Here is a 13,351-nt window from a genome sequence, read left to right as displayed (position 1 = left end):
GAGGACGATGACCGGTGATTACTGGAGAACATCGTATCCAGTAATGATGGATATACGCGGTGCCTGTGTGTGAACAAAGAATAATTTTTTGTTGTATGCGTTAAAATGGGTACCGTATACACGGAGACTATGTGTGAACGTATGAATTTTGAAAATCTGTCTACTGGTAATACCCAAAGAAATAACTTTTACTCCTTGTTATGAATGTTGCGCACGTGGTACAGTGAGATTAGTCATATCGACAGGTGAAAGGCTGGTTCAAGCGACAATTTTGCATCTTTACGAGAGAGTCATTGAAAGTTGGAAAAAATATTATAACAAAAAAAACTTCTCCATCTATTAAAATGGAGTAAACTTAATTAAGATTCAATGAAAAACATCGAACTGTTGATGTTGTTAACACCAACAAATCGCACTTTTAATTACAAAGATAAATGTCGCTTAAAACAAATAGCCTTTCACCCCTCGATATTAAGCAAGGCAGTAATAAAATATCGTACAAGTTACAACACATATAAAAAAATATGTCCAAAATATTAACTACCCCCTATAATTTTATATACTACCCTCATCCGATCGTAGCTTGAATAGCCGTTAAGTCTACCAGCGACTAGGGAGGGAAAAAAATATGTATACAGACATGCATTAATCACAATAAAACACAAAAGTTATTTAACATTTATTTTTGGTCCACATTTGTTTCTTAAACTATATTATTATACTTAAATACTATGTAACAAAAAGTATGAAAACACAACTGGTCTCAACAATACTACGGTTTTCATAATTTTTTTGGATATTTCTGATGACTTATGGGCTTACAACGACATCCCTCTTTACTGATTGAGTCTCTGAGTTCACTTACTTTTCCCGATGAAGCTGGTAAGAGACTCAAAGTCATCAGCTAGTCTTCCATACAAAAAAAAGCGTTGGTGGAAAGCACCACACTCCTTCCTTGGCAACGAATGAGTAGAGGTCCTTCTCATCAGATCTATCTTAACATATTGAACACCATGATCAATACTTTATCCATGGGATACTTTCTATAAGGGCAGATTATATATCAAGAATCGTTCAAAAATAGTTTTTTTAATCAAATATTGCTAAGAAATAACTCAAAAAACATCACAGCCCCCTAAACCTAAATTATTGGCAGCTACAGGGTGTCTGCCGCATCCCACTGGGTTAAACATGTTTTCTAATTTGGCGTTCAATGTGTTAACAAGTATTTAGTCACAAAGCACAATCTTATACAATTGAAAGCTATGTGTTTGCTTGGAATTCAATAACATACAACACCTGTGTTATAAACAAAACAGCATTCTATTTGATGATTATTTCCTAACCTAATTCAAGACTAAAGACTGATGTGTAACATATCTCCATCATCTTTCATTTTGTTTCTTAATCAACTTTAATCTTTTTGGCTGCGTTTTCTTCATTGGCGTCTTTTTCGTCTCTATACCTTTTCCTATCTGAATTATAATCTAGGTTTTCTTTGCCTTTCGTCTTTTTGCCTTTGCCTTTACCTTTGAGAGACTTGGTGGATTCTTCCAACGTTTTTTTTTCGTGTCCATCCCCATTCACATCATTGTTGTTTGTGTAATATTCATCAATTTTGTGATTGTTCTCACCCGTCAATGGTTCTAATTCTAATGTTTCGTCCAAGACTTGGTTTGTTGGTGTTTCATTCTCTTCATCGTCCGATTCTATGGTGTTGTTTTTTGGTTTTTTTCTCACTACAAATATAAATATTAATAAGATATGGAGCATTGGCATATATTTCTTGAATCATTATTATCACCAGCCTACAGAAGTCCACAGCTGGACATAGGCCTCTCTAGTTGCTAGGCACTGAGCACAACCCTTGGCTTCTCTCATCCAGCTCCTGCCAGCCCCCCTGCACAGATCATCACTCCACCGAGCCTCAGGGCGTCCTGCACTGCGTTTCCCAATTCGTGGTCTCCACTCAAGAACACATTTCTTGAATACCACGGGTAATAGCATATTTAATGTTACCATCAACCGAAATAGAACCAGAAATATTAATTTGAAAGATGGGCTCTAATTGTGGATGGACTCAATTCCCATAAAATATGACTTTGCTACGTTCATTGTTAAACAATATTTGAAACAATTCTATAGCTTCTGTTAATCAGTAAAACTTAAAGAATTCATTATTACCTATATCTTCTTCGTCTGTAGAGCCATGATCAGAGTCCTTGGAGGCAAAGAATCTGGTGATGGGTTTCTGCCACTTTGGAGTTTCCCTTGGACAGACTGGGTTGCCTCCGGAGCTACTACGAGAGGCACGGTCACTGGTACCTGGTATTAAATAATATATCAATACAATGACAATAAACAACATGAAAATAAGCTGTAAAAGTAGCTTTATTTATGCCTTATAAAACTCAAAGAAAATACTGTTGTTAGATTTATTTTAAAATTTTAGGGTTTTCAGTATCAATTTGGGATGTTGTTCAAATTGGATCTTTGTTAATTAATTTTTTCAACTCACAGAAAAACTCTGATAAAGATACAACAAGCAATGATAGAACTACAATGATTATTATAATATTCGTATACCTGAAGTGCTGGGTGTACTCGGTGGTGGTGCCACATTGCATCGTGCCTTCGAACTCTTACCCACAGCAACTATATAACATATGAAACTTATAATAGCATTTGTAACATGAAAATTGTAAAATTAGCAATTTTCTTCTCTATTATTTGTGTATTACCTATTTTTGCTTAGGATCTTTTTATTACTGTTGCTTGACAAACGAATAGTCATCACAGCACCAATACACTCAATATTTGAAACATAAGGACCAAATCTTGATTGATATTTTATTGATATCCCACCCATAAACAAGGTTCTGTACAGTGTAAATGGGAAGACGGGCGCACGACACGAGATCGCTTTTTGGAGAGACGATACTCAAAACTATGCTACAGCCAAATTTGTTTAAGAAACATTTATTCTCTTTGTTATCGTTATTAAATTATAACTTGAGCGTATGATCTCAGATTCTATTAGCTATTGGTACATCCAAGAATCTCATTTAGAAATTTATTTTTTAAGTCATACTAATAAGTGAATATCTCTATACCTTTTGCACCGACAGAAGCTTTAGTTCTTGCCATTATCACATGAAACCATTTATTAAAAGGATATTTTAGTTTTTATTTATTTTTAACATGAAATGTTCTTCTTTTTTAACAATGTTTAGTTAAGTATGTCAAAAATAGCGCGAAACTACCTGACACCTTGGAAATATTGCTATTTATCAATTTGATTGGCAAAGGAAATACTGTTCATGAAACTTGATACATATTAATCGATAAAAGATTATGCTTGCAAATAAAAAGAACATTAATATGAAATTCAATTTCAGTTGTAGATAATGTTGAGAAATCAATAGGTTTCATGAAACTTATTGTTACGAATTTGTTGTAAAAATTGCCTTGGATGAAGTTAGCAGCAGCTATGGTGTCAGAAAATCTTTCTCAATATTAGTGATCGCTGGTTAGTAATTTTGTTGGAAACAGGATAACGAATATTATTTAATATTCTTTAGGATCAAATGTATTTTATTAGTGGTTTTTTAAATATTTAGAATCTGTATGTTGTTAATGAAAAAAAAAAGTGATGAGTTCTTGCAAAATATCCATTGAATTCTTGGAAAACATTTTCCCTAAATCTTGGTTTACTTGGTGAAAAAAAAACCGGCTTTATCAATTTGTTCGAAAGATTGGGCTGAAAAGGCTATGTTTCCGTGCTATGTTTCATAAAGAAAGTAAAAAAAGCGAATGTGACATTAACCAAAACAATAACAAAAGATTAAAATTTCACAATTTAATTGATTAAAATGTCCATATTAGTTGAAAATAATTTGATTAAGAATGAAAATGAAGATATTTTTGAACAGAAATCTCATTATATACCTTGTAAGATTGAACAGGATGGTTCTGCTAACGTAAAGAAATATTTTGACCCTTACATCGTAGAAAACAATTCACAAGGTAAATATACATATTTTTGTGTGTTTGTTGTTTTGTTAAGTTGGTAATACTTAAGAAAAACTTAGTGATATTTAAATGAAGATTATAAAGAGAAGCTCATTTGTATTTTATCCATTTTGTTTCTAAAGAATAAACTCAAAAAGTATGTAACCAATTTAAAAAAAATCTTAGTAACTAAAGCTGCATTATCAGCCAGTAACTTGGGATGGTTTTTTTTTTAAATAAATTAGATGCGACGAAAATACACGCCTAATGACTGATTTATGGAATGTCAAATATAACCTTGTTTACTTCTATGGCTATGATTTGCTATAACCAAGAAAATCCTAAAACATTAATTGACTAATGTATGCTACATAAAAAACGTCGTCTTCATCTTCTAAGTCATTCGTAGCATGGGGGTTTATCCAAGTACTCATGGACCGGGTTAAATGTTTTTTGAATCGTTATGGACATGAGCCAGCCTGTTCTGTTACCTTAGTGTTATTCTGTGGCATCTAATCTATCACACGTAAAACTAATTTCAGAACTATCGGCAACGTTTCGGGGGCATCCTCTTGACGGTACACAGATCACATTTCCGGAGGGCTACCGAGCTGTTTTAGTAACTGAGACGAAGAGACCTTTAACTGAAGATGCTGAAAGAAAATTCCAGGTGAAGTAATAGCAAGGCAATACTCATGGTAGGACAAAAGACCCACCTTGTTTTACCTATTGCTAGTAACCTCGACGGATTATTTTACCTTCACCAAACATGGGGGTCAGAGGAGGGCGTTCGTTCAGCTTTCTCCCTGTGAGGAGGCAGTTTCCTCCCGGTGATGGTCACGAGGCGACCTGAGGGGGTTGAGGCAGCGCCGCACGCTACCGTCACTTAGCGTGCTGGTACCAGGAAGATGGGACGACGCATTAGCGGCTGCGGCCTGCGATGCGATCCGCGTTGTCGTCCTCGCTGCCGTCGCCGAACATACTGTGGAAGAGCAACCTGGTCGGCAGTGTATAGCGTTCCGACCCGGCAGGCTGGTTCTGGCCCAGCGGGGTATCCCTGAACACCAGTGGCATCGTCCGGGCGGCCGGGTAGGGCAGCCATACCGCGAGACCGGCGTGCACGGGAGTTGTTTAGTGCGGGAGGGCTCTAAAACGTCCTTGGGCCCGCGGTCTGCCGCCAACATCAACAGATCGTCAAGTACATACCACGCGCGCCCCCTAGGCGCGAAGACCTCGTAGGAGATTCGGCCCCCAACCACAAAAAAATAGCTACACCAATCGTGCAGGCTCGACCTCAAGGGGCTCAGCCTGGAGACTCTTGGCTATAAGTACATAGATCCATCAATATATATTACGGTTTCAGGTGACAGGGGGCTTCAAGAACTTCACGTATTGGAATTGGGATAAGAAACCATCGAAGAACGATGATTTATGTAAAGCCATGGACTGGATCGAGATTGCGGAAGCGGTCAGATATGTTTTTTTAATCCTAGCTATTCGCCGGTAGCCTAAGGGGTTATTCCAGTTCCAGTCTAACTGTTTTTTTTTTTAAATTAACACAAATACTTTGTATTACAAACTTATTGAGACGAAGTGGTCTTAATAGGCATGATGACAGTAGTCAAGTATCGCTAAAATATTAAACTGATCAAATGAAAAATGTATTTATTTTCATATTCATGACGAGATTTATGATTTATTTGTTAAAATAAATCTGCAAAATATAACAATCAGCATAGCTTAAACACCAATCAGAGCGAATGACGTCACGTCTTAGTAAACGTCATCTTGTTTCATTTGAGCTTACGCGCGATTACTGCAACTTTAACAAAAAAACTATTGTTTTCGCTTTACCTGTCGCTAAAATACATTTTATGATCGTAGTTTACTATTTCCACAACAGAAGTTCCACAAAAGCCATCAGCAAGCTCTCTAAATGGGTTATTTAATCTAATTTTGTTTAGACCCATGAGCATATTTTGTTAGCTGGAATATTAGTATGTTTTTTCTATTAAATCAATTAAGTAATAACCGTTTTTGGGAACTCCAATGTAAGATCGCGGGCTCTTTGTAATTTTAAGCAAGGTACATTCCAGAATTTTAGATGCCTCCTGTTTTTTATTGTCTTGTATCATCTCACTGCAGTCTATTATAGATTTAATTTTAAGATATTGTTGATGATGATGATTCTCTGTGCATTACAGATGGTATAAAAGAAGTATTACTATCAGATTGATCTTCAGGGTGATATATTTGCCTTGTAGTTTTATGTAATGTGGATGTCCATGGGAATGTGAAATTATTTTAATGGTTATTGTCTGAATTGATAAATTATGGTAAATAGTGCATGAAATTAATCTTTTCTGTTATCTATAATAATTTTAGCAGTTGGTTTTTTTCTAACTATCTGGCATTCAAGTTTGTGAGAATACAGCCTGGTTTCATGCGAACCTGCGACACCAATTCCATTGTCCATAATAATGAATGATGAAATAATTATTGAACTTATGAAATTTTAGACCTCAATTAAGGTCACACATCATTGTAAAATTTACGAAATATGTACAAACTTACATCAAAATGATCTTCACTTGATCATTGAAATATTTAGACTTAAACCTATTGGTTGTCGCCGTGCAAGAGTCCAACCATTTATTTCTCATTGTTTTGTTATTTGGGACGTAAACAAATTAACTTATTCGGAGTTTTTATAGATGTACTATTGCACTGAGGGATCACACACCACTCATACACTTTTGAATTCATATTCATTATGCAAAATAACATGATTTATTATACAAGCATCTAATGTTTACTAATGACGTACTGAAGTTTACTGAGTAGTGACGTAATGACCGACGCCATGACACAGCGTTTTTGCGCGAAATAGAAACTTAAAATTAAAATTTCATTTTATTGCATGAAAACCTTTATTTTCTACGGAAATATGATATATTTTTGATTTAATAGATACTTCTGAATATCATAGAATAGATTTTGAAAATTAGTCATCATGCCTATTGAAAATAGATAAAGAATCACTGTCAGGCGAGGTTTTTTATCAGTGGACTCTGAATTATTGGCGTTCAGGTGCTGGAGCACTAAATCACCCATTCCATAAAGCCTTTCACGCGGCCAATGAAACTAAAAAATGAAGTCCTGTCTAAAATCTGCACGGACAAGCTACCATAGACATCAGCATCACTTTTTTGCCCTGGTGATGGATGAGTTATGGGATTGGGTTTGAAGGGCTCGATGTACGCTAGACCTAACATTGAGACCGACCTCACGTTTCAAGAAGTATTTCGGATTGCGTCACTCGACTCGCAGCTGACTTGCTTATTGTCAAGTATAGCAGCCTCCTGCGGACAGATATATAATAATGAAATTATTTCACCTTCCAGATACATGGCGATTGACGAGTGTTCTTTTATTGCTTTTTTTTCTATTAAACTGACATTTGTTGAATGAAAAATGTAGTTTTATTAAATCCCAAGCTCTGGTTCTTGTAACGTGGTAACATATTTTAAAGATAATACACCGTTCAGAAAATCACTAGTATTCTCTAGTTATGTAAGGAACACGATCTCAATGTATTAAAAAGGGTCCGTTGAAAGGGAACCAATTAAGGTGGCGCCACAGTAGCAAGTGGATAGACTTAAAAAATAGCGTCATAAACTATTAGAGTAGGATACTAAATTAAGAAGGAAAGAAGCACTTCCTAGATATGCTACACCCGGATGGAACGAAGTTCCTTTCGATTAATTAGTGAAGGAATTGTAATTTTTTTTAAAGTTATAATAATAAATTACGGCATTATGAAGAAGAAAAAAACAATACTATAACTAAATTACTATTGTTGAAACGCTATCTCGAGAAACTGTACTCATTACGCGGACCAATCGGATACGAGCAATGTCACGCGATAAGCGCCTACACGTTGATTGGTCAGAATGACGGATCTAAAAAGTGTCGTGACAACTTTTCGTAAGAATTTTTTCCGTCTAGCCCCCTTTCACAACGCGCGATAAGGAACTTCGTTCCAAAAGTCGAGATCTTAAATACTGCAGATTTTTTAACTACACAAGTCACGAAAACTATTAAAATTTTGAACGTAGCAAGCACACCTCACCCTGTTTAAAACCGCTATATTCACATCATTTCCACTTCCTACATTTCCTACTAGCGCTGTTTCGGTGAGTCTTCTAACAATAACTCGCTGTTTACAGCTTGGACACTATCAACTTTTCCCCTATACAAGATGGTGCTCCTTAAATTTGCCCTCCATATAATAAGTGCATAGAATTCTTAGCATATTAATTGTATTATCAGAGGGTAGAGGTAAGGCACACTGCCTGTGTATAAAAAATGTCCGTTGCAAAGTGACCAATTTTATTTCTTACCTGTTCTAGTAACCTCGACGGCTATACTAGATTCGCGGAACGAGTAGGTGAGCTCACGGGGCTCTAACTTGAGGACTTTGCCAACATAACCCCTAGCAAGAGCAGTGCTTCGCAGAATTCTACCATCGGATCGGAAACGCGACCCACTGAGAAGATCCAGCGAGGAACTCAGTGGGCTGTGTCGGAGGGTTAATTTACGCGTCGAGCCCTTCGTCGCAAGCGACGGGTTCGACGAGAACGATGACCGGTGCTTGAAGTACCTAAAAGCACCGTTAGTGGATTGGGAGGATCCGTAATGACGTGTTTGGGGCGACGTCGACTGCTTTTCATTCTGTCCGCAGGATCGAGAATGTGTTTACCGGCGGCCACGATGAGAGGGTTCTCATGTCGTGCCGCTTTGTCTAAGTGGCATCGGAATCGCGACCCACTGAGAACCGGCGAGAAACTCAGTGGGTAACTTTATCAATTTGTTCCTCACATAAGACATTTTTCCTTCCTTTTCCCGTGCCTCATACTCTATTACAACTATATACTTTTAAGTTGAATTAGATCAGAAAAAGAAACAGTAATTAAGTAAAATTTATATGCATAATTAAATTTAATTAAAGGAAATATTTAAATAAATTCCCAAATTCCGCTAAATTCCCCACACGTTTTCATTAATTGATTAATTGAATCGTTTGAAAAGAATGAAACAAATGCTTAATCATTATCACAGTTTGTAACTCTTCAACAGAGTTTTTATATTAAAGTTATAAAAACGGATAAATAGACCTAAACCCGGTAAGTATATTAATATCAATATACAGCGCAATTTTTTGTAAATAATTTGATGTTTTTAAGTAGCTAATAAAACAAAGAAGTTTTTCTAGTAGTTTGTACGCTTAATGCTTAGTTGATTTTTCAAAATAAATCCAGTTTTCTAACGACCAAAGTAGAGAATCAAAACAAAATTTTATAAGAAATCACTTGCTATTTTAAAATGTTTGACATTCGTGCCAGTATTAGTATTAATAAATGTTAGTTGATGTATTGGTCACTGATAAAAATTCAAACAACTTAATTCAAAACACTAGCATTTTATTTAATGTTTTTTTTTGCAGTTAATTCGGGATTTTTTTAAACAAAACGAAAAATATTGAACATCTCGATAACGAGACACTTTGGTATTAGGGACATTAGTTAATTTAATTTTGTTGGAAATTAGATGTATTATCACATCCCAAGAGGAATACGTCGAATTACAAGTCACCCTGTATAACACGTTGAAAAATTCTTTACATGGTTAATAGTTACTCCATCAAATCTCTACTTCGGTAAAATAAACATAGTCATCAACACCAAAGGTTTTAAATCGAAAAAAAAATATTGTTTTATAACGATTTAAATGTTTTTTTTCGTTGTAAACGAATTGGTTTAATTGGGTTTAAACCGGATTTACATCTATAGTAATTGAAATAAGATAAAACCTTTACTGAATATAAGGTTTTAATAAGCTAAAATTAACTGTAAAATTTGCTTTGATTACATTAGATACATTGACAAATAACGAATAAAACAGATTGACAATGACGTCAACTTATGGCTGATAATTTCAACTAAGAAGTTTACATCATTCTCCCGCACTATTTTAAAATATAATCTTTCAAAAATCCTGGCGTTTTATGGACGCGACCAGATCTACGAAGTGTTGGCTCCGGCGGTGGTGATGATGGTAATTCTGTCTCTAGCTCTCTGCTATTATCAAGTACTACAGGTCCCGTTTCATTGGATGAAGGAATCTCCAAGTTTTGGTCTTCTGTTTCCGGAAGTGGTTCTGCGACGTTATGATAATCAATAGTGTGTTCATTATCTATTCGCAGATCTACTCTTTCTGAACCCAATGGTGCTAGATGACGATTCGACACTGTTGTTTCTCGGCCATCTGGAAGCCGAATGTATGAAAAGTCAGGATTGCTGTGTATCAATTCAACCTCTTCTACTAATGGCTGATATTTATTTGTACGATTAAATTTCTTCATCAAGACTTGTCCAGAATTTGTAAGCCACGACGGAACAGAAGTGCCGTTAGTAGATCTTCGAGGGTGTCTAAACATTCTTCCATGTGGAGTGCAATTTATGGTTGTACAAAGTAATGATCGAATTGAATGTAAGGCTTGTGGTAATACTTGTTCCCAATTTTCTACCGAAAGATTCTTCGTCTTCAGGGCCAAAAGAATCGTTCTCCAAAGAGTAGAATTCAATTTTTCTACTTGACCGTTACCTTGAGGGTTATAAGCTGTAGTTCTACTAGTGGCAATACCTCGAACATGTAAAAATTCCTGTACTTCAGCAGAAAGAAATGCTGTTCCGCGATCTGAATGAACGTAAGAAGGCATGCCAAATATCATAAACAAGTTGTTAAGATGTTTAATCACTGTTTTCGAGCTTACATCTGAGCATGGGAATGCAAACGGGAAACGTGAAAATTCGTCAATCACGGTAAGTATGAATTTGTTATTATTATTTGTTGGAACTGGTCCTTTAAAATCTATGCTAAGGCGTTCAAAAGCAGCCGTTGCTTTAACAAGTTTCCTCTGGTCATCAAAGGTATTTCGGAAGAATCTAGGTTTTATTTCAGAGCAGGTTCGACAAGATTTTGTCATTGTTCTGACTTCTTCAATAGAATAGGGAAGGTTTTTAGAGCGAACCCAGTGAAACATTCTTGTTACCCCTGGATGACAAAGAGCCTCATGCAGCGAGAAAAGTTTTGCAGTACGTGTTTCTACAGTGGCACAAACTCGGGATAGTGCATCAGCAGCATAGTTCTCTTTCCCCGGTCTGTATATAATATCGTATTTGAAAGCAGCAAGTTCCAGTCGCCATCTTTGAATCTTTTCATTCTTTATCTTACTTGAATGTTTCATATTAAACATAAAAGAAACCGAGCGTTGATCAGTAACCAACTTAAAGTGTCTACCAATAAGGAAATATCTCCATTTCTTCAATGATTCCACAATGGCGTACGCTTCTTTTTCAATGGCGGAATGGTTTTGTTCGCTTGAATTTAACGTTCTTGAGAAAAACGCCACTGGTCTAGAATTTTGCGTAAGTACTGCTGCAATGGAATGATCGGAAGCGTCAGTTTCCACTGTAAAAGGTATATTTTCATCAATTGCATGTATAGAAGACTTTGCGATATCATTTTTCAAGCTTTCGAAACATTTAATTTGCTCGCTGGTGAGTGGAAAAATCGTCGTATTAGCAAGTGAGTGGATCCGTTCAGAAAATTTTGGAATCCACTTGGAATAATGTGCGAACATACCGAGTGTCCTTCTTAAGGTCGGTAAATCGCTTGGTGGAGGTAAATTAATCAGTGGCTTGAGTCGCTCATTGTCAGGTTTAATTATGTGGTTTTGAATATTATAGCCTAGAATATTAATTGACTTTTGAGAAAATTGGCATTTTTGTATACTCAGTGTTAAACCGTATTTCTTTACGGCATTCATAAAACTTTCTAAGTTATGATCGTGTTCTTCAAGAGTACGGCCAGAAATAGTTATATCATCAAGATACGCATATGTGTTTTGAAGCTTCTCTTTTCTTATAATCCAATCGATTGTTCGCTGGAAGCTCGAAACACCATTTGTTACTCCAAAAGGAATACGCCTGAACTGGTACAAATTTCCCAGTGCTTCAAAAGCGGTAAATTTCCTTTCTTCGGGTAGTATAGGTACTTGATGGTACGCGTTTTTCAGGTCTATTAGGCTAAAAATTGTATTCTTTGCCACTTTCGAAACTAAGTCCTCAATGTTTGGTAAAGGGTACGCGTCGAGTTCTGTGTAACGATTAATTGTCTGAGAGTAATCAATTACAAGGCGTTTTTTATGAGTTTCGCTTTTTGTTATTAGTACTTGGGCCCTCCACGGTGATTTACTTTCTTCAATCACGCCCTCTGCTATAAGGTTTCTGATTTCTTCTTTAATAAATTCACTATCCTCTTTGTTGTGCCTTCGAGACTTTATAGCAATTGGTTTGCAGTTGGGAGATACATTCGCAAAAAGCGGTACAGCTGGTACTGATGCTTCAGCTACGTTACATACTTGAAGTGGATGTTTTGGCCCACCGAAAGAGAACTCTAGCGATGAATGTTCTTCGAGGACGTCATGGCCGATAATTATATCAGCACAAAGATTTTTCACGATAAGAAGATTCACATTATCATATCTATGATTTCCGATTTTCAGGGTTTGCCAAGTTTGACCTTCTACTTGTGAAGTATAATTAAGAGAGGCCATAGAAATAGTCTGATTGCAGGATTTTCTTTTTAACCCGCATAGTCTTGCAAAGTTGTCATTTATAAAACTGATGGAGCTGCCGGTGTCGAGAAGTGCTTCTGCTCTTATTCCTCGAATATAAGCGGGTACAGTAGCTTTACGTAATGAAGAAGGTGACGCTGCTGTGATACAAGCGGAAAGATCTTCAGTACCTACTACCACAGAATTTGTAGATTTAGAAGAGCTTCTACAAACAGTGGCAAAGTGCCCCTTCTTGTTACAGAGTTGACAAGTCTTTTCAAAGGCAGGGCAGTTCTTACGAGGATGTATTTGACCCCCACAAAAGAAACATTTTTGCCGTCGAGGATTATTAACAGAAGAGCAAGTCTCGTTATGCAGAGTTTGTGATTTCGAAGAGACTAATGTTGGTTCTTTTGGAGCAACAGCATTTAAAGAGACAGTATTGAAGTTTTGAGAGTTGATCTCTGCAGTTTCTAGAGAGAGTGCTTGGTTGTAAGCTTGATCAAGTGTTAGAGTTAAGTTTTCTAAAAGCCTTTGTCTGATTTTATGCGATGATATACCGGATATAAAAGCATCGCGTACGCTATCGTTTTTGTTTGTTTCTGCATCAACAGCCACAAAATCACAATCTTTGGAAAGTAGTTTCAAAGCTTGTAAATA

General features: G+C 36.3%; 2 protein-coding genes across 6 annotated transcripts; one reads left to right on the top strand and one right to left on the bottom strand.

Annotated features, from left to right (window-relative positions):
• Window positions 1-667: 667 nt before the first annotated feature.
• LOC101736654 (PCNA-associated factor) lies at window positions 668-6,846 on the bottom strand. 3 transcript variants are annotated; one of them, XM_062671030.1, is made up of 5 exons: window positions 6,586-6,846; window positions 4,770-4,993; window positions 2,587-2,655; window positions 2,185-2,325; window positions 668-1,739 (listed from the first exon to the last, which is right to left on the bottom strand). In XM_062671030.1, the coding sequence occupies exons 2-5, from the start codon at window positions 4,780-4,782 to the stop codon at window positions 1,405-1,407; spliced, it is 558 nt and encodes a 185-aa protein (XP_062527014.1). In that variant the 5' UTR covers window positions 4,783-4,993; window positions 6,586-6,846; the 3' UTR covers window positions 668-1,404. The 3 variants fall into 3 exon arrangements, with proteins under 3 accessions (XP_062527014.1, XP_062527015.1, XP_004924197.1); XM_062671031.1 differs by lacking the exon at window positions 6,586-6,846 and having other exon boundaries at window positions 4,770-5,375; XM_004924140.5 differs by lacking the exons at window positions 4,770-4,993; window positions 6,586-6,846 and adding an exon at window positions 3,114-3,412.
• LOC101736794 (uncharacterized) lies at window positions 3,160-7,486 on the top strand. 3 transcript variants are annotated; one of them, XM_004924141.5, is made up of 4 exons: window positions 3,160-4,026; window positions 4,554-4,681; window positions 5,375-5,479; window positions 7,416-7,486. In XM_004924141.5, exons 1-4 carry the CDS (start codon window positions 3,873-3,875, stop codon window positions 7,428-7,430), a joined length of 402 nt encoding a protein of 133 aa, XP_004924198.1. In that variant the 5' UTR covers window positions 3,160-3,872; the 3' UTR covers window positions 7,431-7,486. The 3 variants fall into 3 exon arrangements, with proteins under 3 accessions (XP_004924198.1, XP_062527016.1, XP_021202371.1); XM_021346696.3 differs by lacking the exon at window positions 3,160-4,026 and adding an exon at window positions 4,290-4,452; XM_062671032.1 differs by having other exon boundaries at window positions 5,375-7,486.
• Window positions 7,487-13,351: the final 5,865 nt, after the last annotated feature.

This window comes from Bombyx mori, chromosome 11, assembly GCF_030269925.1.
Source record: "Bombyx mori chromosome 11, ASM3026992v2".
NCBI lineage: Eukaryota > Metazoa > Arthropoda > Insecta > Lepidoptera > Bombycidae > Bombyx > Bombyx mori.
The sequence above is the reverse complement of the archived record's forward strand: the minus strand, read 5'-3'. Positions and strand labels throughout refer to the sequence as shown.

Excerpts from the sequence above, each read along its gene's own strand:
- LOC101736654 (XM_004924140.5), bottom strand. The coding sequence starts at position 3,147 with ATGGCAAGAACTAAAGCTTCTGTCGGTGCAAAAG. Across the intron at positions 2,656-3,113 it reads AGCTTCTGTCGGTGCAAAAG|TTGCTGTGGGTAAGAGTTCG; the intron begins GTATAGAGATAT and ends TATGTTATATAG. Across the intron at positions 2,326-2,586 it reads GAGTACACCCAGCACTTCAG|GTACCAGTGACCGTGCCTCT; the intron begins GTATACGAATAT and ends ATTTAATACCAG.
- LOC101736794 (XM_062671032.1), top strand. The coding sequence starts at position 3,873 with ATGTCCATATTAGTTGAAAATAATTTGATTAAGAATGAAAATGAAGAT. Across the intron at positions 4,027-4,553 it reads CGTAGAAAACAATTCACAAG|AACTATCGGCAACGTTTCGG; the intron begins GTAAATATACAT and ends AACTAATTTCAG. Across the intron at positions 4,682-5,374 it reads ATGCTGAAAGAAAATTCCAG|GTGACAGGGGGCTTCAAGAA; the intron begins GTGAAGTAATAG and ends TTACGGTTTCAG.